This window comes from Cherax quadricarinatus, chromosome 1 (genome assembly GCF_038502225.1).
Source record: "Cherax quadricarinatus isolate ZL_2023a chromosome 1, ASM3850222v1, whole genome shotgun sequence".
Taxonomy (NCBI): domain Eukaryota; kingdom Metazoa; phylum Arthropoda; class Malacostraca; order Decapoda; family Parastacidae; genus Cherax; species Cherax quadricarinatus.
This window is the reverse complement of record NC_091292.1, coordinates 88,806,049-88,830,453: the sequence shown is the minus strand read 5'-3', so window position 1 is coordinate 88,830,453 and position 24,405 is coordinate 88,806,049. Positions and strand designations below refer to the sequence as shown.

Below are 24,405 nucleotides of genomic sequence, written 5' to 3'. Positions count from 1 at the left end.
TTTTACCTGTCAGTGATAGGTCAAGCAGTAGCATTTATATACTACCAATTTGTGCTTGATTTGCATGGAATAGTCAATATATTCCATGTCAATATATATATATTTTGAATTCTTAAGTACAAAGAAAACCACTATCATGTCGGGGCATTTCAGGCAGACTAAACCTAATGCATACAGACCACATAATACTAGACAAACAAAGAGTGGTAAATTTTAATTATACAGTGGAACCTCGGTACTTGAACTTAATTCGTTCCAGAAGGCTGTTCAAGTGCCGATTTGCTCGAGTATTGAATGAATTTTTCCCAATCAATTTTGTTTTTGGTTGGCTGTTATCACTAGTCTTCGTAGGCCCCTTGATGATTTATTTATACAAAAAGTATAAAAAGTCGTGTTTGTTTGGTCGAGTGCCGAGCAAACGGTCGACTACCGAGCTATTTTTTACTGAACAAAACATTCAGATACCAATTTATTTGAGTAGGGAGCTGTTCAAGTACCAAGGTTCCACTGTACATTGTTTCCCATATTACAACAGAGGTAGCTAGTGGTTTATAGTAATTAAATTTATAGTTGAGATGAAGTATACGTATAAAAAATTACGGTATTAGAGTTTAGTACAATTTACATTAATGAAAATGAAACAGTTTTAAGTTTGAAATAATGTTTAATTAATTGAGCCATTATAAATTATCTGGGATTTTTTGAGTTGTTGGTACGTGATAAAGTATAGTGTTTGGTTAATTTTGGGAGATGAGGTGATTTCTAAGTAGAATATGTATGCATTTACTTATATAACAGGGTTGATTTTTTCTACATGATTGCAGTCACACTGGTCACATTTCCTGGTCAAAAGAGATTGTTTTTTAGCAGTTAACAATAAAAGTAAAATTATTCACTCAGTAATGCAAGACAAGAGAAAGAGAAGAGCACCATTAGTGTTCATGTTCACCAGTCTCTCTGCATAAGCAGCTCTAAAACTGATGTTTTTCTCTCAGTTTAATGTACGTGCTAAGAACTGTTATCCTACCTCAGCTCAAAGACCTGTTGTATAATGTACACTACAGTGGACCCCCGGTTAATGATATTTTTTCACTCCAGAAGTATGTTCAGGTGCCAGTACTGACCGAATTTGTTCCCATAAGGAATATTGTGAAGTAGATTAGTCCATTTCGGACCCCCAAACATACATGTACAAACGCACTTACATAATTACACTTACATAATTGGTCGCATTCGGAGGTAATCGTTATGCGGGGGTCCACTGTATATTGTAAACTAAAGTAGTAAAAAAAAGTATAATATGCATAGTTTCAGTTTCTTGAAGACACTGGTCTGTGAAGGTCTGCACAAACTCATCAGCTGTTTCAATTTGGATAGCATGAATATAATGGAATTCTGTATACATACATTATTGTAGGGCGTGATAAAATTTAACAAATGCAGTTGAGAAGCTGTGTGATAGAAGTTCTTACATTGCATGGATGGAAACCTACAAGAAACTTAGTGATATATTGCATGTCAGAATGCATCTTTGATGAAAATTCATGATAAAAATTGTTGAAGGTGTGAATTATACTCTAAATGCCATATTGGTTGCATATGTATTCCTGTACAATTTAAATTTCTTTGAAAATGTTCAAACGAATATGAAGTGTAATTTGAATTTGCGTCTGTGTACCAATAACATTATATATGTTCACCATTACTATTTAAAAAAATCTTATTCTATAGCATTGCTAAATTTGGAGAAAATTTAGGATGCATAAAAATTTAGGCATTATCAGTATGCACATGATTATTGAACTTGTGTGAACAGTAATGTACAGTGGACCCCCGCATAACGATTACCTCCGAATGTGACCAATTATGTAAGTGTATTTATGTAAGTGCGTTTGTACGTGTATGTTTGGGGGTCTGAAATGGACTAATCTACTTCACAATATTTCTTATGGGAACAAATTCAGTCAGTACTGGCACCTGAACATACTTCTGGAGTGAAAAAATATCGTTAACCGGGGGTCCACTGTATTACTGTACATCAGGAAAGGTTGTTTAATGTAGAAGAGTATTTTCAAATTTCCTGCCAAGTGAAACATTTTAGAATCTGTAATATTGAGTGTTAAAGTTTATAAGAAGCTTCTCTTTTTGTTTTCTAGTGATATCCTGAGAAGTATTGTGATAGAGCAGATAGCACACATGATGGTTCTGCCCAATAGATATCCCATCCAACTTGTCCAGGACATAGATATTGCAGAGCTTAAATGCCCATCTCCTGCAGTGAGTTATCTCAAATTTGTATATACAACCTCTCTTATCACAGTTGATGTTTATTACAAGTTTGATGAGACATTTTAATCAGTGTCATAACACAATTTAGGTTTAGCATAAGATTATTTTTTTTTAACTTGTAAGTTTAACAAAGATGCAAAGAACTTTGATATAATGGACTCTTGAAATAGTGGGGTAAAATCCACTGGGTAAATTGTTAGTTTACTTATTTTATTTCAGTATACATGTACGTATCTGTAAATTATGTGCACAGTGCTATATTAGGTATACAGTAGAGTACTAAACTTCTTATTTTTTGGTATCTTAAATTATTCTATTTTAACAAACAATCATACAGTCCTCTCTATTAGTCCATTATATTGAGGATTTACTGTATTTAAAAATTCAAAATCCAGAATATTTTTTTGAAACATTAATTACAGGTACACCATCAATATTCTGGCACCCTTGGTTCCAAAGCCTTGCCAGATTATCTACTTTATCAGACCAATAGAGGTTGCATAATAATAATTCAACAATGCACCTCTGATCCACTAATTTTATACCCTCATTGCACCATGGTTTATTAATTACCATACTTACAAAGAATGTTGCAGTACTACCACTCCCAAAGTGACAAATTTTAGAATTGTACTGGACCTGTAGCATTAATCTTTTTAAACATTTCATCCAAGTGAAGTTGATTCATGTTCTTTGATTTTTCTCTGTGTAATTTTTCATGCATGAAATATTTATTAGCTCCTGTTTGATAATGAAGATATGTTATTCTAGCTCCTTAACAAATTCACCTGACAACTTGATTAACTTGTCAGTAGTATGTTTGTCAACTATACCACTTATACATGCATCTTTCTTAGAAGTCAAAGCCAAAGGTTGAATGTAAGCAAAATGAGCTAATAATTGCATAAGATCAAGAGATCACACCAGAAATTGCAGTGTAAACGATATACATAAATGAGTGTGCCCCACACGTAGTACTATCAGCGACTATCCGGTAAACCAGTCTGGCAGTTGATAGAATCTCATGTGCCCTCGTTGTTTTGTCCAGACTATAAGAGATACTAGACCATTCACTTCTAAAAAATTGGTGGTGTACCTGTACTTATATAAATTTTTTGATATGCCCATAGTATGGCAATTCATCATTAAAATCTATTTTTGACTTCTGAAATTGTAATTACAGTATAACCTCTATAGGGTGTTCTTCGAATCAATGTCATCGAGGCCCATAATCTGATGAAGAAAGATGTTGGGATTATGGGTATGGGTAAGTCTGATCCATACTGCATTTTGCGTTTGGGTGCCCAGAAGTTCCAAACCAAGACTATCAACAACACTATCAACCCTAAGTGGGACTACTACTGTGAGGTCAGTTAGTCTCTGTTTTTGTCATTATCTTCTCATATTATTTTATTTCAGGAAGATAGGAAAAACACCAAATTAATTATTTTCATAAACTAATTGCAAAATATTAATACTTAGGGTTTATTGTAGTAGAAAAGCATTTGTTTTTGGTATATGATACTGATTTCATTACATATATATTATATATGATCAGTGGTGGCTCATGTATAGGCACTCCGGAATTGCAGTACCCCCGATTTTCACTCGATATTATCGATAACATTCAATATAATGAGTCTTTTTTTCTTTAATTCTTTCTTTATACTTGTACATTATATAATCCTTAAGCATAATGTCAGTAGCCATCCCCTAATACATGAAAAATCACAAAAATCCTTGTATGGAACTGTGCACTTCACAGTTCCAGCGACTCGGTGTTTGGCTGTTGTGCACATGCACACGTGTCCGAGATAAGATGCTGCACACTAGGTAGAGAGAGCACTGTCTCTGATGCAGTGCTGACTCTGTTGTGCAAGTGTGAGGTAGTGTTTCTTTCTGACTCAGCAACATATGTTGTGCTTAAAAACCATGTACCATATTCTTGAATGTGATAAAGTGTAGAATTAGATGATTATCATGCTTCCAGGTATTTTATTTAATTCATAGCTTTTTCGGTTCTATTATTTTACACAATATTAAAACAATGGCTAAAAATTTTCTGAAGCAGCACCTCCACTAATTTTAGCTATGGGCCGCCACTGTTTATGTTATAGATGTAAATCTTGTGGAATGATAAATAATGTTACTATTGATTTTTGTTTTTTGTGAGTGTATAACACACTCTTCACTGAGTCTCTTGATTCTTCAATACTTGCGCTTGAAATAATTTAACAGTTCATTGTAGTTTTACATGTGAAAATTTTTCATTAATCATGTATTTAAGACCCATTAACTCATACATTGAAGGATCAAACAATATGCATCTCCTAGGGTATTCATACACATTCCTGTATTGTACATAATACTTGACAGTGAGTATAGCTCTGCTCATGTAACAACAAATGGGGTAAACAGTTACACTTAGATGGATGGATACATGCATATACCTGTGTGCATGCATTCTAATGCATGCTCATGCATATAAGAGCACGTACAAGCTTGAAGCATCGAACATTATAACCCTAAAGGATAAATTAGACACATGTGCAACATGTCGGTTCTCTGAACCATTCATCTACAAACTCTAAAGGAACAAAGGTGGCAGGATTACAGGTGAAACTATTAGATTACATTGAAATTCTTGAAGCACTATACATGTGTGGGTCATTCAGCACTTCAGTCCTCCAATCTTCTATAGGACAAAGGCGGAGGTTTAAAATCAAAAGAAATTTAAGAAGAATCTTTATTATGAAGAACATGAACAAGTGAAATACACTAGACAAGGATGTAGAAAAGGTGAACTCTGTCATGTTGATTACAGAAGAAATGTGCTTATGAGTTAAGGTATTCTATCAAGGCAGTTTTAAACAAGTCATTGAAGGAATAAAAAATACCAGTTCATATGTAGCAGAAGACCAACATTATATAATGCTGGTTTTAAAAAGACAACTTAAAATTACCTCTCCACTTCTAGTGTCTCCAGTATACTATTCAGTTCTGTATTCAGCTGATGAAGCCAAATATTTTATCATTAAAGATACCTAAGTGTTGCATTTGTTTTAATTAATTTGTCAAGGTGGACTCCCAACATAAGAAATCATTCTTTTGAGCCTAGAGGTCGACACTGATACAAGTGGAAGGTATCTGTTAGTTGAGTTGTTGACCCTCATCAATAATCTCACCACATTCTACCTTGAATATTGCTATTCTAAAAGCATAGTTGGGATTTAAAAAAAAATGACTTCCACTTAGTCAGGAATTCTTACATAATTTGGTGGTTTATAGATAATTTTAGGACTGCTATATTGTTTGCACTGGTCTGGCTGACCTGTAATTTTTTTCTTCTGGCCATTTTCCACTAGGACATGGTTATATCAAAAAAAAGGCATTCACCATCATTCATTCAATTACAGTCTGTATTGTAAATCTGTCCAAAAAATATGAATTACAAAGAAACCTAAAAAAAATACATTTCTAGTGGTAGACAAGTGAAAAAGGCATAATAGCATAACTACATGTAAAATCACAATGTGATGTAAGAAAGTAAACAAGGAAAATTTCCTAGTACAGTGGAACCCCGAATTTCGGCCATAATCCATTTCAGAGTGTCAGCTTAAATCTGAAAAGGCCAAAAACCAAACTAATATTTCCCATAAGAATTAATGTAAATACAATATAGTTTTCGAGTGGTTGGTGCAATTATTTAATAAATGTATGGAAGAGGGTAAGGTACCTAGGGATTGGCAGAGAGCATGCATAGTTCCTTTGTATAAAGGCAAAGGGGACAAAAGAGAGTGCAAAAATTATAGGGGGATAAGTCTGTTGAGTATACCTGGTAAAGTGTATAGTAGAGTTATTATTGAAAGAATTAAGAGTAAGACGGAGAATAGGATAGCAGATGAACAAGGAGGCTTTAGGAAAGGTAGGGGGTGTGTGGACCAGGTGTTTACAGTGAAACATATAAGTGAACAGTATTTAGATAAGGCTAAAGAGGTCTTTGTGGCATTTATGGATTTGGAAAAGGCGTATGACAGGGTGGATAGGGGGGCAATGTGGCAGATGTTGCAGGTGTATGGTGTAGGAGGTAGGTTACTGAAAGCAGTGAAGAGTTTTTCGAGGATAGTGAGGCTCAAGTTAGAGTATGTAGGAAAGAGGGAAATTATTTCCCAGTAAAAGTAGTCTTTAGACAAGGATGTGTGATGTCACCATGGTTGTTTAATATATTTATAGATGGGGTTGTAAGAGAAGTAAATGCGAGGGTCTTGGCAAGAGGCGTGGAGTTAAAAGATAAAGAATCACACATAAAGTGGGAGTTATCACAGTTGCTCTTTGCTGATGACACTGTGCTCTTGGGAGATTCTGAAGAGAAGTTGCAGAGATTGGTGGATGAATTTGGTAGGGTGTGCAAAAGAAGAAAATTAAAAGTGAATACAGGAAAGAGTAAGGTTATGAGGATAACAAAAAGATTAGGTGATGAAAGATTGGATATCAGATTGGAGGAAGAGAGTATGGAGGAGGTGAATGTATTCAGATATTTGGGAGTGGACGTGTCAGCGGATGGATCTATGAAAGATGAGGTGAATCATAGAATTGATGAGGGGAAAAGGGTGAGTGGTGCACTTAGGAGTCTGTGGAGACAAAGAGCTTTGTCCTTGGAGGCAAAGAGGGGAATGTATGAGAGTATAGTTTTACCAACGCTCTTATATGGGTGTGAAGCATGAGTGATGAATGTTGCAGCGAGGAGAAGGCTGGAGGCAGTGGAGATGTCATGTCTGAGGGCAATGTGTGGTGTGAATATAATGCAGAGAATTCGTAGTTTGGAAGTTAGGAGGAGGTGCGGGATTACCAAAACTGTTGTCCAGAGGGCTGAGGAAGGGTTGTTGAGGTGGTTTGGACATGTAGAGAGAATGGAGTGAAACAGAGTGACTTCAAGAGTGTATCAGTCTGTAGTGGAAGGAAGGCGGGGTAGGGGTCGGCCTAGGAAAGGTTGGAGGGAGGGGGTAAAGGAGGTTTTGTGTGCGAGGGGCTTGGACTTCCAGCAGGCATGCGTGAGCGTGTTTGATAGGAGTGAATGGAGACATGGTTTTTAATACTTGACGTGCTGTTGGAGTGTGAGCAAAGTAACATTTATGAAGGGGTTCAGGGAAACTGGCAGGCTGGACTTGAGTCCTGGAGATGGGAAGTACAGTGCCTGCACTCTGAAGGAGGGGTGTTAATGTTGCAGTTTAAAAACTGTAGTGTAAAGCAGCCTTCTGGCAAGACAGTGATGGAGTGAATGATGGTGAAAGTTTTTCTTTTTCGGGCCACCCTGCCTTGGTGGGAATCGGCCAGTGTGATAATAATGATAATAATAACAATTAATCCGTTCCAGACACCCAAAAATATTAACAAAAAATACATTTTTTAAAGATTAACCATAGTTTTATATACAGAAAACAATGAGAAATAAATATAAGGCACTAATGAAATGGATAAATGGACATTTAGCTTCACTTTTACCTTTATTGAAGAGACTTGTTGGCATATGGCAAACAGCAAGGAGGGAAGAGGGAGGAGAGTTTATCGTTTGGAGACAGGACAAAATACTTAAATATGATGCTGATGTCAACTCTACGACTTATTTGTCTATCACAATTCGTCTAATATGACAATAAATGATATAAATAACATAAAAACATGATATATACTCTATAATGAATAAAATATGTCGTTACATATGTGACTAGTGGTGGTGGTGTTGTTGTTGGGTTTATCAGGGTCACTGACAGCATAGGCATGACTAGTCACACTGAAACACCATTAGTCACACTGAAACAATGTACGTAATTTTTTTTTTTTTTTTTTTCAACAAGTCGGCTGTCTCCCACCGAGGCAGGGTGACCCAAAAAAGAAAGAAAATCCCCAAAATGAAAATACTTTCATCATCATTCAACACTTTCATCACACTCGCACATTATGACTGTTTTTGCAGAGGTGCTCAGAATATAACAGTTTAGAAGCATACACATATAAAGATACACAACATATCCCTCCAAACTGCCAATATCCCAAACCCCTCCTTTAAAGTGCAGGCATTGTACTTCCCATTTCCAGGACTCAAGTCCGACTATATGAAAATAACCGGTTTCCCTGAATCCCTTTACTAAATATTACCCTGCTCACACTCCAACAGATCGTCAGGTCCCAAGTACCATTCGTCTCCATTCACTCCTATCTAACACGCTCACGCAAGCTTGCTGGAAGTCCAAGCCCCTTGCCCACAAAACCTCCTTTACCCCCTCTCTCCAACCCTTTCGAGGACGACCCCTACCCCGCCTTCCTTCCCCTATAGATTTATATGCTTTCCATGTCATTCTACTTTGATCCATTCTCTCTAAATGACCAAACCACCTCAACAACCCCTCTTCTGCTCTCTGACTAATACTTTTATTAACTCCACACCTTTTCCTAATTTCCACACTCCGAATTTTCTGCATAATATTTACACCACACATTGCCCTTAGACAGGACATCTCCACTGCCTCCAACTGTCTCCTCGCTGCTGCATTTACCACCCAAGCTTCACACCCATATAGGAGTGTTGGTACTACTATACTTTCATACATTTCCTTCTTTGCCTCCATAGATAACGTTTTTTGACTCCACATATACCTCAACGCACCACTCACCTTTTTTCCCTCATCAATTCTATGATTAACCGCATCCTTCATAAATCCATCCGCCGACACGTCAACTCCCAAGTATCTGAAAACATTCACCTCTTCCATACTCCTCTTCCCCAATTTGATATCCAATTTTTCTTTATCTAAATCATTTGACACCCTCATCACCTTACTCTTTTCTGTGTTCACTTTCAACTTTCTACCTTTACACACATTCCCAAACTCATCCACTAACCTTTGCAATTTTTCTTTAGAATCTCCCATAAGCACAGTATCATCAGCAAAAAGTAACTGTGTCAATTCCCATTTTGAATTTGATTCCCCAAAATTTAATCCCACCCCTCTCCCGAACACCCTAACATTTACTTCCTTTACAACCCCATCTATAACTATATTAAACAACCATGGTGACATTACACATCCCTGTCTAAGACCTACTTTTACCGGGAAATAGTCTCCCTCTCTTCTACACACCCTAACCTGAGCCTCACTATCCTCATAAAAACTCTTTACAGCATTTAATAACTTACCACCTATTCCATATGCTTGCAACATCTGCCACATTGCTCCTCTATCCACTCTATCATATGCCTTTTCTAAATCCATAAATGCAATAAAAACTTCCCTACCTTTATCAAAATACTGTTCACATATATGCTTCAATGTAAACACTTGATCTACACATCCCCTACCCACTCTGAAACCTCCTTGCTCATCCGCAATCCTACATTCTGTCTTACCTCTAATTCTTTCAATTATGACCCTACCGTACACTTTTCCTGGTATACTCAGTAAACTTATTCCTCTATAATTTTTACAGTCTCTTTTGTCCCCTTTCCCTTTATATAAAGGGACTATACATGCTCTCCGCCAATCCCTAGGTACCTTCCCCTCTTTCGTACATTTATTAAACAAAAGTACCAACCACTCCAACACTATATCCCCCCCTGCTTTTAACATTTCTGTCATGATCCCATCAGTTCCAGCTGCTTTACCCCCTTTCATTTTACGTAATGCCTCACGTACCTCCCCCACACTTACATTCTGCTCTTTTTCACTCCTAAAAGATGGTATACCTCCCTGACCAGTGCATGAAATTACTGCCTCTGTTTCTTCCTTAACATTTAAAAGTTCCTCAAAATATTCTCGCCATCTACCTAATACCTCCATCTCCCCATCTACTAACTCCCCTACTCTGTTTTTAACTGACAGATCCATACTTTCCCTAGGCTTTCTTAACTTGTTTAACTCACTCCAAAATTTTTTTTTATTTTCATTAAAATTTTCTTGACAGTACCTCTCCCACTCTATCATCTGCTCTCCTTTTGCACTCTCTCACCACTCTCTTTACCTTTCTTTTACTCTCCATATACTCTGCTCTTCTTATAACACTTCTGCTTTGTAAAAACCTCTCATAAGCCACCTTTTTCTCTTTTATCACACCCTTTACTTCATCATTCCACCAATCACTCCTCTTTCCTCCTGCCCCCACCCTCCTATAACCACAAACTTCTGCCCCACATTCTAATACTGCATTTTTAAAACTATTCCAACCCTCTTCAACCCCCCCACTACTCATCTTTGCACTAGCCCACCTTTCTGCCAATAGTCGCTTATATCTCACCCGAACTTCCTCCTCCCTTAGTTTATACACTTTCACCTCCCTCTTACTTGTTGTTGCCACCTTCCTCTTTTCCCATCTACCTCTTACTCTAACTGTAGCTACAACTAAATAATGATCCGATATATCAGTTGCCCCTCTGTGAACATGTACATCCTGGAGCCTACCCATCAACCTTTTATCCACCAATACATAATTTATAAATAATACGTAATTTATAAATAATAATAATTTATAAATAAGAAATATTATATAAAAATATAATAGAATATGTAAAGAAGTAAAGTGGTTATTGTGGAGAATGTAAAGAAATAAAGTGGTTATTGAAATGCTGGCAGAGGTTTAGGGTGGTGGAAGATACGCAGGGCGGTGTATGTTGTCAGTGTCACTGTACACCTCCAACAACATTGGAGGAGTTAGTTTCATGTCGTCCTATTTCTGTCGCTTAATTGCTTAACTTACTTGCTACACTTTATCGCTGGCTGGTGCTATAGCCTTTATCGACTCCTGCTGCTTTAGTATTGTACATATCATAGAATCACTGAATCACTGAAGAAGGCACATTCTCCCCTCTCTCTCAGCTCTTTACCAAAGGGCTGACACTAGGAAGTTTCTTTGGGCTCATGGTGGCTTATTTCACAGTCACACTCAATAAAGAACCACAGAAAACAATGGATTATAATGAAATGTTTGGATGAATTCACGGAATGTTGTTCACTCACCCAGAGACACAGCCAGACTGACTCACGAATGCGGTCAGACGAACGCGCCTAATACGGCCGATTTCCAAGTTGCTGGCCAAAATCCAGGTCAGAATTTCAGCCAAAAAAGCTGTTGAAATCTTATTTGGTCGATATCCACATCGGCCAATATCCAGGGTTCCACTGTATTATCTTCATGAGAAACGAGAGCAATAATACATAACATGAAAAAATGCTGAAAGTATTCTACAGAATGTTTATTCACAAATAGTGTGATCAGCTGCTGGAATGTTCCTAGAGAGTTGCAACCATGGGAACTGTAAGCAGTTGTATGATAGACTTAATAAATAGGGGAGGTTGATGTTGCAGTTTGGAGGGTTACTTGAATTGAGATTCCTGCATACTTCTGGCAAGACAGCTATTGAATGAAAGATGGCCAATGTGGTGCTTCTTTCTAGGGTCATCTTACCATGGTGGGAGATAGGTGACATGTAAAAAGAAAGACTAAATAATGATGATGGGACACCAGGAGCATAACTGCTTCAGCAGTTATGCTCGTGGTGTCCCATCATTTAAAAGGAGCATAACTGCTTCAGCAGTTATGCAGTTATGCTGGGGTGCTTCAGCAGTTATGCTCCTTATTATATATTGTATTCTTACAATAAAGTAAGCTAGAGAAAAAAAAATCATAAGGAAGAGAGAGTACATTTACAGTACTGTACTGTATTTATCGATACCATAAGTTTACAGTGTCTGTTTTTGAGATGAATTGTCTGTCTGTCAGTACCTACATCAGTATTGTCTTATATGATACAAAACACTAGATGTCATATGCATCACTAACACTAGACATCACAAATGAAAAGATAATTTGAAAAAGAAATTCATGTTTATGATTTAATAATTTATCTTTATGTTTGTTTACACTTCTCTCAACTGCGAATGGAACACATATGATCTGTAGTAATTGATAAAATAGATTAGTATCTACATATATTTTATGCATTCATGACATACACAACTTTTACTTAATTTTTTCAGTCGCAAATCTCAAAAAAAAATTTAATACAGTAGGGCCCCACTTATATGACAATTTAGGTTCCAGGCTACCGCTGGAAAGCTGACATTGCTGGAAAGCAGAATGCCATTTTTTCCACTTATAAATGCATATAAATGCCAGATAACAAGTTTACACTAACATATATTAAGTTAGCAAAAGAATTAGGCATTAAAAACAATAAAAAGTAAAATACACACACAGTACTCTCATTACGTACCTTAAAATATTTGTAGTCTTAATGTAGGGTGAGAAGTGAGTAGTATTTTTTGTAATAAGTCAGGTGTGGAAGGTTTGGTAGCCAGGCAGACAACTCCACCCACATAACATTTAAAGCGCCCCAGAGCGATAAAATGCATATACAGTAGGGCCCCGCTTTACGGTGGTTTGCCTTACGGCATTTTGTTAATACGGCGATTTCAAATTATGATGAAAATTTGCTATACAGCAAGTGGTCTTTTAAATACGGCTCGCCCCACCCGGTTTGTTTACATTCTCTGTGAGCACAACTCTCTATTATGTATGGAAATTTTCCAGAATTTCAAATGTTTTAAAGTTATTGCATATTTTATATGTTTTTTTTTTTTTTTTTCAACAAACCGGCCGTATCCCACCAAGGCAGGGTGGCCCAAAAAGAAAAACGAAAGTTTCTCTTTTTAAATTTAGTAATTTATACGGGAGAAGGGGTTACTAGCCCCTTGCTCCTGGCATTTTATTCGCCTCTTACAACACACATGGCTTACGGAGGAAGAATTCTGTTCCACTTCCCCATGGAGATAAGAGGAAATAAACAACAACAAGAACTAGAAAGAAAATAGAAGAAAACCCAGAGGGATGTGTATATATACATATATATGCTTGTACATGCATGTGTAGTGTGACCTAAGTGTAAGTAGAAGTAGCAAGACGTACCTGAAATCTTGCATGTTTATGAGACAGAAAAAAAGGACACCAGCAATCCTACCATCATGTAAAACAATTACAGGCTTTCGTTTTACACTCACTTGGCAGGACGGTAGTACCTCCCTGGGTGGTTGCTGTCTACCAACCTACTACCTATTAATTATACGGTGGTCCCTCGTTTATCGTCGTTAATCCATTCCTGGAAGTGTGACGATTATCGAAATAGACAATTTTCGAATCAATTTTCCCCATAAGAAATAATGTAAATACAATTAATCCGTTCCTGACACCCAGAAGTATTAAAACAAAATTTTTTTTTACATGAAATGTAGATGTAGTACATAAACAATACAATGGGACATGATGAATGAAACATTAACAGCATAACACTTACCTTTATTGGCGATTCTTCTTAGTGTATGGAAGACTGGTACCAAGTCCTTTTCTGGGGTTACTTCTCCTCTCTGTTTCTTAATGCCACTAGGACCAGCTTGAGTCACTGGAGTCCTGTCTTGCAGAAAAAGTGTCCAGAGAGCTCTGTTTCTGGCATCTCTTTAAAACTTCCCTAAAATGGGCCAAGACTCTGTCACTGTACAAGTTGCCGATATGGCTTGCAACATCCTTCTCATGGTGATGTTTCTCCATAAATCTTTCCATCCTACCCCACATTTCAAAAATCTCCATAATTTCTGAAGAAGGCACCTTCTTCCATCTCTCTTCCTCCTCCTTTGTAGCAAGATTCTGAGCTGCAATCTGCTGCTGTTCCTGCTGAAGCTCTTGCAGCTCCTCAGTGGTTAGCTCTTCATTGTGGTCCTCCACCAACTCTTCCACATCCTCCAAACTCACATCCAACCCCATGGAACTCCCCAGTGCCACAATAGGGTTCACAACTGACATAGGCTCATCAGGGTCAGCCACAAACCCTTCAAGATCCCTCTTGTGGACACAATCTGGCCACAATTTTCTCCAAGCAGAGTTCAAAGTCCTGGTAGTCACTCCCTCCCAAGCCTTACCTATAAGGCTTATGCAATGGAGGATACTGAAGTGTTTTTTCCAAAACTCTCTTAGGGTCAAGTGAGTGCCTGAGGTAACATTAAAGCACCTTTGAAACATTGCTTTGGTGTAGAGTTTTTTAAAGTTTGAAATGACCTGCTGGTCCATGGGCTGGAGGAGAGGAGTGGTATTTGGGGGCAAGAACTTTACTGTGATGAACCCAAACTCCTGCAGAATTAGGTCATCCAAGTTTGGAGGATGAGCAGGTGCATTGTCCATTTCTAGGAGGCACTTGAGATCCAATTTCTTTTTCAGAAGGTAATTCTTCACACTAGGACCAAACACTTCATTGAACCACTCGACGAAAATTTCCCTCGTGACCCATGCCTTATTATTAGATCTCCAAAACAGACACAATTTACTCTTCATAACATTTTTTTTTTTTTTTTTTGAATACTCTGGGATTTTCAGAATGGTAAACTAGTAACGGCTTCACTTTGAAATCCCCACTAACACTAGCACAGAACATGAGCGTCAGCCTGTCTTTCATAGGTTTGTGTCCTGGCAGTCCCTTTTCCTCCTGAGTAATGTAGGTCCTCTTTGGCATTTTCTTCCAAAAGAGGCCTGTTTCATCACAGTTGAACACTTGTTCAGGTTTCAATCCATCAGCCTCTGTGTACTCCTTGAATTCACTTATGAATTTTGTAGCTGCAATTTTGTCCAAACTGGCAGCCTCACCATGCCTTATCACACTGTGTATTCCACTACGGCTCTTAAATCTCTCAAACCAACCTTTGCTTGCCTTAAATTCACAAATATCAGTACTCGTTGCAGGCAATTTCTTTACCAGATCGTCATGCAACTGCCTAGCCTTTTCACAAATAATCGACATCATAAGACTATCTCCTGCTAATTGTTTCTCGTTTATCTACACCAATAATAACTTCTCAACATCTTCGAGTACTGGTGATCTCATTTTTGTCAGCATATTTACCCCCTTTGCAACAACAGCTTCCTTGATTTCCTTTTTCTTGGCTATGATGGAAGATATGGTTGTACGGGATTTGTTATACATCCTGGCCAGCTCGGCCAAATGTACACCACTTTCATATTGTTCAATGATGTTTTTCTTAAATTCAATTGTATCTCTCACCTTCTTTACCAAAGGCTTGGCACTAAAATGAATGGAATATTATGAAATATTTTGTATGAACAAGTGAGGGGGCCGTCGCTCACTGGTAAACAATGGCACACTGGCTGGGAAGGGAGGCCGAGGCGGCTCAGAGCCGTGAGTACGCGTCCAGGATGAACGACGATTAGCGAGTCAACTGACCATTTGTGAGCCAATGTTTGGATGAAAATAATGCGAAGATTTTCGAAAAGGACAACTATCGAGCCTGACTATTATTGAGGGACCACTGTACTTACGTGTACCTGTACCTAAATTTACTTAATAATAATAATACACTATGTTGGTGTGCAGGTACATATTAAAATCACTAAGAGTCTCTCTACTCGACCCATAATCTCTTGGGCACATTAAATGTCGTATATTATGTTAATATAGACATTTCCATTAATCCATCTATGATATTTTTTCAAAATTGTATAATAACGACGCTACGTAACATATAAACGTAATACATACACCCACAGTATAAAAATTTATATAAATATGAGATTTGTTCACCAAGCGTTCGCTTGGCTTGTTTACATTACGTGTGGGTGGGGTGGGGTGGGGAGGGCTGCCTTGGCGGCTACCATACTTCCCAAACCTGATTTTCTACAAATGAAACTCACCTCTCACCCTACATTAAGACTACAAATATTTTAAGGTAATTAATGAATGTACTGTATATGTACAATGGACCCTCAGCTAACAATATTAATCCATTCCAGAGAGCTCATCGTTAGACAAAACTATCGTTAGCTGAATTAATTTTCCCCATAAGAAATAATGGAAATCAAATTAATCCATTCTGATGCCCCAAAGTATAAAAAAAAAAAAATTACCACATGAAATAGACATTTTCCTACACAAAAAAAGAAGAAGACATGCACAATTACTACTGTACTAAATAAAGAATACATGACACTTACCTTTATTGAAGATCTGGTGATGATTGATGGGATGGGAGGAGTGGAGTTGATGGATGTTATTAATTTTTGGAAGGGGAATCCCCTTCCATGAGGACTTGAGGTAGCAAGTCCTTTTCTGGGGTTACTTCCCTTCTTCTTTTAATGCCACTAGGACCAGCTTGAGAGTCACTGGACCTCTGTCACACAACAAACCTGTCCATAGAGCTCTGTACCTCGTGTTCCTTTAAGATTTGCCTAAAAAGGGCCACAACATTGTCATTGTAATAGTCACCAGCATGGCTTGCAGTAGCTGTGTTAGGGTGATTTTCATCCATAAAGGTTTGCAGTTCACCCCACTGTGCACACATTTCCTTAATCTTTGAAGTATGCAGCTACTTCAATTTCTCTCTCTCCTCCTCTGAAGCAATTTCCTCAGGTCTGGCCTCTTGCTGTTGCAGATGCTCTTGCAGTTCATCAGTGGTTAGTTCTTCATTGTCCTCCTCCACCAACTCTTCCACATGCTCCCCACTAACCTCCAACCCCAAGGACTTCCCCAATGCCACAATAAATTTCACAACTGGCATAGGCTTCTCAGGGTTAGTCCCAAACCCTTCAAAATTTCTCTCTTCTATATATTCTGGCCACAATTTCCTCCAAGCAGAATTCAAGGTCCTCTTAGTCATTCCCTCCCAAGCCTTATCTATAAGGTATACACAACTGAGGATACTAAAGTGATCTTTCCAAAACTCTCTCAGGGTCAATCAAGTGTCTGAGGTCACTTTAAAGCACTTTCGAAACATAGCTTATGTGTAGAGATTTTTGAAGTTTGAAATGACCTGCTGGTCCATGGGCTGCAGGAGAGGAGTAGTATTAGGAGGCAAAAACTTGATCTCGATGAAGCTCATGCCCCCAGAAAGTCGCTCTGCCAAGTCTGAAGGATGACCAGGAGCATTGTCTAATACCAGGAGGCACTTAAGGTCCAATTTATTTTCCAGGAGGTAATTTTTCACAGTGGGGGCAAACACTTGGTGAAACCAGTCATAGAAAAAGTCCCTAGTGACCCATGCCTTACTGTTTGCCCTCCACATCACACACAAATTAGCCTTGACGACATTGTTTTTCCTGAACACTCTGGGAGTTTCAGAGTGATACACCAATAAAGGTTTCACTTTGCAATCACCACTAGCATTACCACACAACAAAAGAGTAAGCCTTTCTTTCATAGGCTTATGTCCTGGGAGTGCCTTTTCCTCCTGAGTAATGTAGGTCCTGTTTGGCCTTTTCTTCCAAAACAGGCCTGTTTTGTCACAATTAAACACTTGTTCAGATTTCAATCCTTCAGCCTCTGTGTACTCCTTGAATTCCTGCACATATTTTTCAGCCACTTTTTGGTTTGAACTGGCAGCCTCACCATGCCTTATCACACTATGTATACCACTACGACTCTTAAATCTTTCAAACCAACCTTTGCTGGCCTCAAATTCACTCACATCACTAGCTGCAGGTATTTTTTAATTAAATCGTCATGCAACTTCCTAGCCTTTTCACATATGATCGCTTGAGAGATGCTATCTCTTCCTATCTTCATTCATTCATTAGAGGTTCGCCGGTCTGTTTTTCATTTATCCACACCAATAACAGTCTCTCAACATCTTCAAGTACTTGCGATTTCTGTTTCGAAAACAAACTTGCACCTTTTGCAAGAACAGCTTCCTTGATTGCCTTTTTGTTGGCCAAGATAGTACAGTGGACCCCCGCATAGCGATATTAATCCGTGCAAGAGAGCTCATTGTTATGCGAAATTATCGTTATGCGAATGAATTTTCCCCATAAGAAATAATGGAAATCAAATTAATCCGTGCAAGACACCCAAAAGTATGAAAAAAAAAATTTTACCACATGAAATATACATTTTCCTACACACAAAGAGAAGGATACATGCACAATAGTAGAGTAGTACATGCACAATATATATTGTGCATGTACTACTCTACTAAATGAAGAATAAATGACACTTACCTTTATTGAAGATGCAGCAATGACTGATGAGACACTGTGTCCTGGGAGTGCCTTTTCCTCCTGAGTACTGTAGGTCCTGTTTGGCATTTTCTTCCAGAACAGGCCTTATCACACTGTGTATGCCACTACGATTCTTAAATCTCTCAAACCAACCTTTGCTGGCTTTAAATTCACCAATATGAGCACTAGTTCCAGGCATTTTTCCCTGTTCACCTGGGTGTTAGTCGACTTGTGTGGGTTGCATCCTGGGAGATAAGATTAAGGACCCCAATGGAAATAAGTTAGACAGTCTTCGATGACACTGACTTTTTTGGGTTATCCTGGGTGGCAAATCCTCTGGGGTTAATTGTTTCTTGGTATTCTCAATAAGCCACACCAACAACGGTGCTACAGCAGCAGCAGCTGACAGTGCTACAGCAGCAGCAGCAGCTGACAGTGCTACAGCAGCAGCAGACGATGCTACAGCAGCAGCAGACGGTACTACAGCAGCAGCAGCAGCTGACGGTGGTACAGCAGCAGCAGCAGCTGACAGTGCTACAGCAGCAGCAGACGATGCTACAGCAGCAGCAGACGATGCTACAGCAGCAGCAGACGGTACTACAGCAGCAGCAGACGGTACTACAGCAGCAGCAGACGGTACTACAGCAGCAGCAGACGGTACTACAGCAGCAGCAGCAGCAGCTGACGGTGGTACAACAGCAGCAGCAGCTGACAGTGCTACAGCAGCAGCAGACGATGCTACAGCAGCAGCAGATGGTACTACAGCAGCAGCAGCAGCTGACGGTGGTACAGCAGCAGCTGACAGTGCTACAGCAGCAGCAGCAGCTGACAGTGCAGCAGCAGCAGCAGCTGACAGTGGTACAGCAACAGCAGCAGCTGTACCACCAATAGTAGCGATGGTTGATTGGGGTTTATTATACAACCTGGCCAGCTCGGAGACACGCACTCCACTTTCATACTTATCAATGATCTTTTTCTTCATCTCTATAGTAATTCTCACCCTTATTGCTGTAGGGTTGGCACTAGAAGCTTTCTTGGGGCCCATGGTCACTTATTTTGCAGATAAAACCACCAAAAACACCGTAATAATATGAAATGTTCCGATTGTATGCTTGGATGTTACCGCGGAGGCTGGCTGGTAAACAATGCCACCGGCGGAACATGTGAGTATGGCTCAGGCCGCACATAGACGCGTCTCGGACGAACAGCGTTGAGCGGGTTTTTTAGCGGTATGCGAGGCAAAATCTTAGCGAAAAAATGTAGCGGTATGCGGATTTAACGTTATGTAAGGCCAACGGTATGCGGGGGTCCACTGTAGCGATGGTTGATTGGGGTTTGGTATACAACCTGGCCAGCTCCGAGACATGCACTCCATTTTCGTAATTTTCAATTATCTCTTTTTTCAATTCCTTACTAATTCTCACCCTTTTTACCACAGGGTTGACACTAGAAGCTTTCTTGGGGCCCATGGTGACTTATTTTGCAGTTACAAGCACTAAAAACACTGGGATAGTATAAACTGTTCCGAATGTATGTGTGGATGCTACCGCATTGGCTGGCTTGTAAACACTGGCACACACGGGGCAGCTGAGGCATGCTCAGGCCACACGTGGACGCGTATGGGACGAATCACGTTGGGCGAGTTTTTCATCGTTGGCTGGGCCAAAATTTTTATGCTCAAACGCTTCGTTAGGCGGATTTAACGTTAGACGATGCTTTCATTAGCCGAGGGTCCACTGTATTTTATTGCTCTGGAGTGCTTTAATAAAATGTCATAGCATATTACATGTGGGTGGGGTTGAGTGGGCTGACCTGGCTGGCTACTATACCTCCCAAACCTGACTTCCTACTAATAAAACTCACCTCTCGCCCTATATTAAGACTACAAATATTTTAAGGTAAGTAATGGGTGTACTGTGTGTGTATTATAGATTTTATTGTTTTTAATACCTAGTTCTATTGCTAACTTAATATATGTTAGTGTAAACTTGTTATCTAGAATTTATATGCATTTATAAGTGGAAAAAATTGATGTTCTGCTTTCCAACGATGTCTGCTTTCCGGCAGTAGCCTGGAACCTAACCTACCATATAAGTGGGGCCCTACTATACATTACATTAATTGCTTACCTTAAAACATTTGTAGTCTTAATGTAGGGTGAGAGGCAAGTAAACTAGGTAAAATGAATAAACGAGAGAGAGAGAGAACAAGTAAATGAGAGAGGCAAGAGATACGGAGGATGTAAACAAACAGACAAGCGCTTCTGGTTTTGGTTGATACACGTTTATCTACACCTAACATCTCATATTTATGTTCATTTATTCTACTGTGGGGTGTATTTATCATGTTTATATGTTATGTAGCATGTTTATATAATTTTGAAAAATATCATAGATGGATTAATGAAAATGTTTATATTTTCATAATATACGACAATTAATGTGCCTCAGAGTGATTATTATTGTGTATTATTATTATTATCATTATTAATATGCATCCTCAAGACTAATAAGATACTCTTAGTGATTTTAATGTGTACCTGCACATCAGCACAGTGAGTAAGTTTATTTAGGTACAGGTACACAGAAGTATAATTATTAGAGTTATATAAAACATGAAATAACTTTAAAACACTTGAAATTTTGGAAAGTTTCTAGCCATCATGGAAAAATTCGGTGCTCATGGAGAATGTAAACAAACCGGGTGGGGGTACAGTGACCATATTAGAAAATCAGGTAGTGGGAGCCGTATAGAGAGTTTTGGTCATAACTTGAAATGTCCGTGTTATCGGAACACCATAAGGCGAAATGCCTTGAAGTGGGGCCCTACTCTACATTCATTGAAAAATTCTGCATATAAATGGACCCGCACAGTCCAACCCTCTGTGTTGTTCAAGAGTCAGCTGTACATCTAAAATATACAATCATAGAGAAATTTGAGAAAATTCAAGATATGCCTTCAGACTAATGGTGGAACTGCAAGCCTTAATTAAGTTACTGCATGGCAAAAAAAAAAAAAACTACATGAGTTAGATATCTTGATCCTGGAGGAATACAGAAATTATTACATTTGTGACACAAATTCAGTGCCCCATGGTACTGAAACACCTTTATCAAGGAAGGATCCAGAACAAGGAAACACGAATAGAAACCTAATGTCCATCTGAGAGAGAGAAATCAGAAAACATTTCTTTAGCACAAGAACAGTATAGAAATGGAGCAGCTAGATAATAATGCAGTAGAAATTGACTTAATATAAGGGTTGAACCATACTTATGCTAAAGCTGAGGCACAAACTCAATACAGCAAGTACATTCTATCTCACACTCCACAGAAACATTGTGTCATGAATCACATGAGGAACACCTGTGTATCATGCCTTACACTGTGCCATGTCAACTTTCAGTTGAGTCATTTTTATGCCAAATATTATTATTATTATCACACTGGCCGATTCCCACCAAGGCAGGGTGGCCCGAAAAAGAAAAACTTTCACCATCATTCACTCCATCACTGTCTTGCCAGAAGGGTGCTTTACACTACAGTTTTTAAACTGCAACATTAACACCCCTCCTTCAGAGTGCAGGCACTGTACTTCCCATCTCCAGGACTCAAGTCCGGCCTGCCGGTTTCCCTGAATCCCTTCATAATTGTTACTTTGCTCACACTCCAACAGCACGTCAAGTATTAAAAACCATTTGTCTCCATTCACTCCTATCAAACACGCTCATGCATGCCTGCTGGAAGTCCAAGCCCCTCGCACACAAAACCTCCTTTACCCCCTCCCTCCAACCTTTCCTAGGCCGACCCCTACCCCGCCTTCCTTCCACTACAGACTGATACACTCTTGAAGTCATTCTGTTTCGCTCCATTCTCTCTACATGTCCGAACCACCTCAACAACCCTTCCTCAGCCCTCTGGACAACAGTTTTGGTAATCCCGCACCTCCTCCTAACTTCCAAACTACGAATTCTCTGCATTATATTCACACCACACATTGCCCTCAGACATGACATCTCCACTGCCTCCAGCCTTCTCCTCGCTGCAACATTCATCACCCACGCTTCACACCCATATAAGAGCGTTGGTAAAACTATACTCTCATACATTCCCCTCTTTGCCTCCAAGGACAAAGTTCTTTGTCTCCACAGACTCCTAAGTGCACCACTCACTCTTTTTCCCTCATCAATTCTATGATTCACCTCATCTTTCATAGACCCATCCACTGACACGTCCACTCCCAAATATCTGAATACGTTCACCTCCTCCATACTCTCTCCCTCCAATCTGATATTCAATCTTTCATCACCTAATCTTTTTGTTATCCTCATAACCTTACTCTTTCCTGTATTCACCTTTAATTTTCTTCTTTTGCACACCCTACCAAATTCATCCACCAATCTCTGCAACTTCTCTTCAGAATCTCCCAAGAGCACAGTGTCATCAGCAAAGAGCAGCTGTGACAACTCCCACTTTGTGTGTGATTCTTTATCTTTTAACTCCACGCCTCTTGCCAAGACCCTCGCATTTACTTCTCTTACAACCCCATCTATAAATATATTAAACAACCACGGTGACATCACACATCCTTGTCTAAGGCCTACTTTTACTGGGAAAAAATTTCCCTCTTTCCTACATACTCTAACTTGAGCCTCACTATCCTCGTAAAAACTCTTCACTGCTTTCAGTAACCTACCTCCTACATAGAGTACATGATTTTCGGGTAAATTTAATGCTAAAACAAATATAAAGATTGAATTTATACTGTAAATGTATATTTAAACTTATAAGCTTACTTACAAACAGGTTTATAAAAATACATGTCAGCCATCACTAATCCGGCATCATTGGGACTTGTAGTGTGCTGGATTAGTGAGTTTGCGAGATTACAGAGTGGTTAGGTTAGAATACACTTAATTAACCTATCAATAGAGACTGCTACATCTTCCTCATTTTCATCACTTCTTTCTCCTCCACTGGCTTGCTGCTGTGGATTTACAACCATCTGTACAATTTCTGAGTCAGTATAATGATGAAATTTGAAATTATGCTAACCGAAATTAGTGCTGGATTACTGATGGAACTGGATAACTGATTACCGGATTAGTGATGGCCGACCTGTATAATATTTTCATTGTTAGTCCCTTTTGTGCTTGCTGTTATGGTATGGGAAGAACTAAAACTTAACAAGTGAACATAATGATGACTGTTATGACAATACCATTTATGTTAACAGTAAAAATAATTAAATTAAAAAGTAGCATAAACAGTTAAAGCAGCAATTATATTAATAATAATAATGTTTATATCTTTATGCTGTATAAATAATATAGTTTACATGAAATAATACAATGGTAGACACAAAAGAAAGACACTAATTATGTAATGCATTTTGGGCATCTGATCATAAGGCATAAATATTACTTAAGAACTAGACATAGATGATTAAGTAGGACTCTTATACAGCTAACTACAATCATAAGTACAGTAAGAAAGGTAGCTAATGACAAATAATCAATTACAAAAGAATTACACATTATTTCAAACTGATTTAATGATCTTCAGTTTTGTGGAGTGATTGAATAGAGATGGTGAAGATACTGCAAGTTACTTATGTACATACTGAAGTTCTGTATGGAGATTACATTATATGTTTGGTTTCACATTAAGATTGATACCATGGTACATTGTGCCATGGTAAACACAAGCATGGCATGATGCTCAGAGTGTGCCATGATGTTCTCAGTATGCCACAAAACACTCTAACACACACTCTTACACACACTGTCTCACACACACACTCACACACACACTCACACACACACTTACACACACACTCACACACACACTCACACACACACTCACACACACACTCACACACACACTCACACACACACTCACACACACACTCACACACACACTCATAAACACACACTCACAAACAAACACACACACACACACACACACACACACACACACACACACACACACACACACACACACACACACACACACACACACACACACACACACACACACACACACACGACCACGTGGTTCTGTGCTTTGAATACATAGT

General features: G+C 38.7%; 1 protein-coding gene across 5 annotated transcripts in view; it reads left to right on the top strand.

Annotated features, from left to right (window-relative positions):
* Esyt2 (extended synaptotagmin-like protein 2) overlaps positions 1-24,405 on the top strand; it is a 227,627-nt gene that overhangs the window by 104,344 nt on the left and 98,878 nt on the right. For all 5 annotated transcript variants that reach the window (XM_053777597.2, XM_053777605.2, XM_053777580.2 and 2 more), the window contains exons 6-7: positions 2,157-2,277; positions 3,487-3,657. In XM_053777597.2, coding sequence (XP_053633572.1) covers positions 2,157-2,277; positions 3,487-3,657 — 292 coding nt within the window. The remainder of the gene's footprint in view (positions 1-2,156; positions 2,278-3,486; positions 3,658-24,405) is intronic.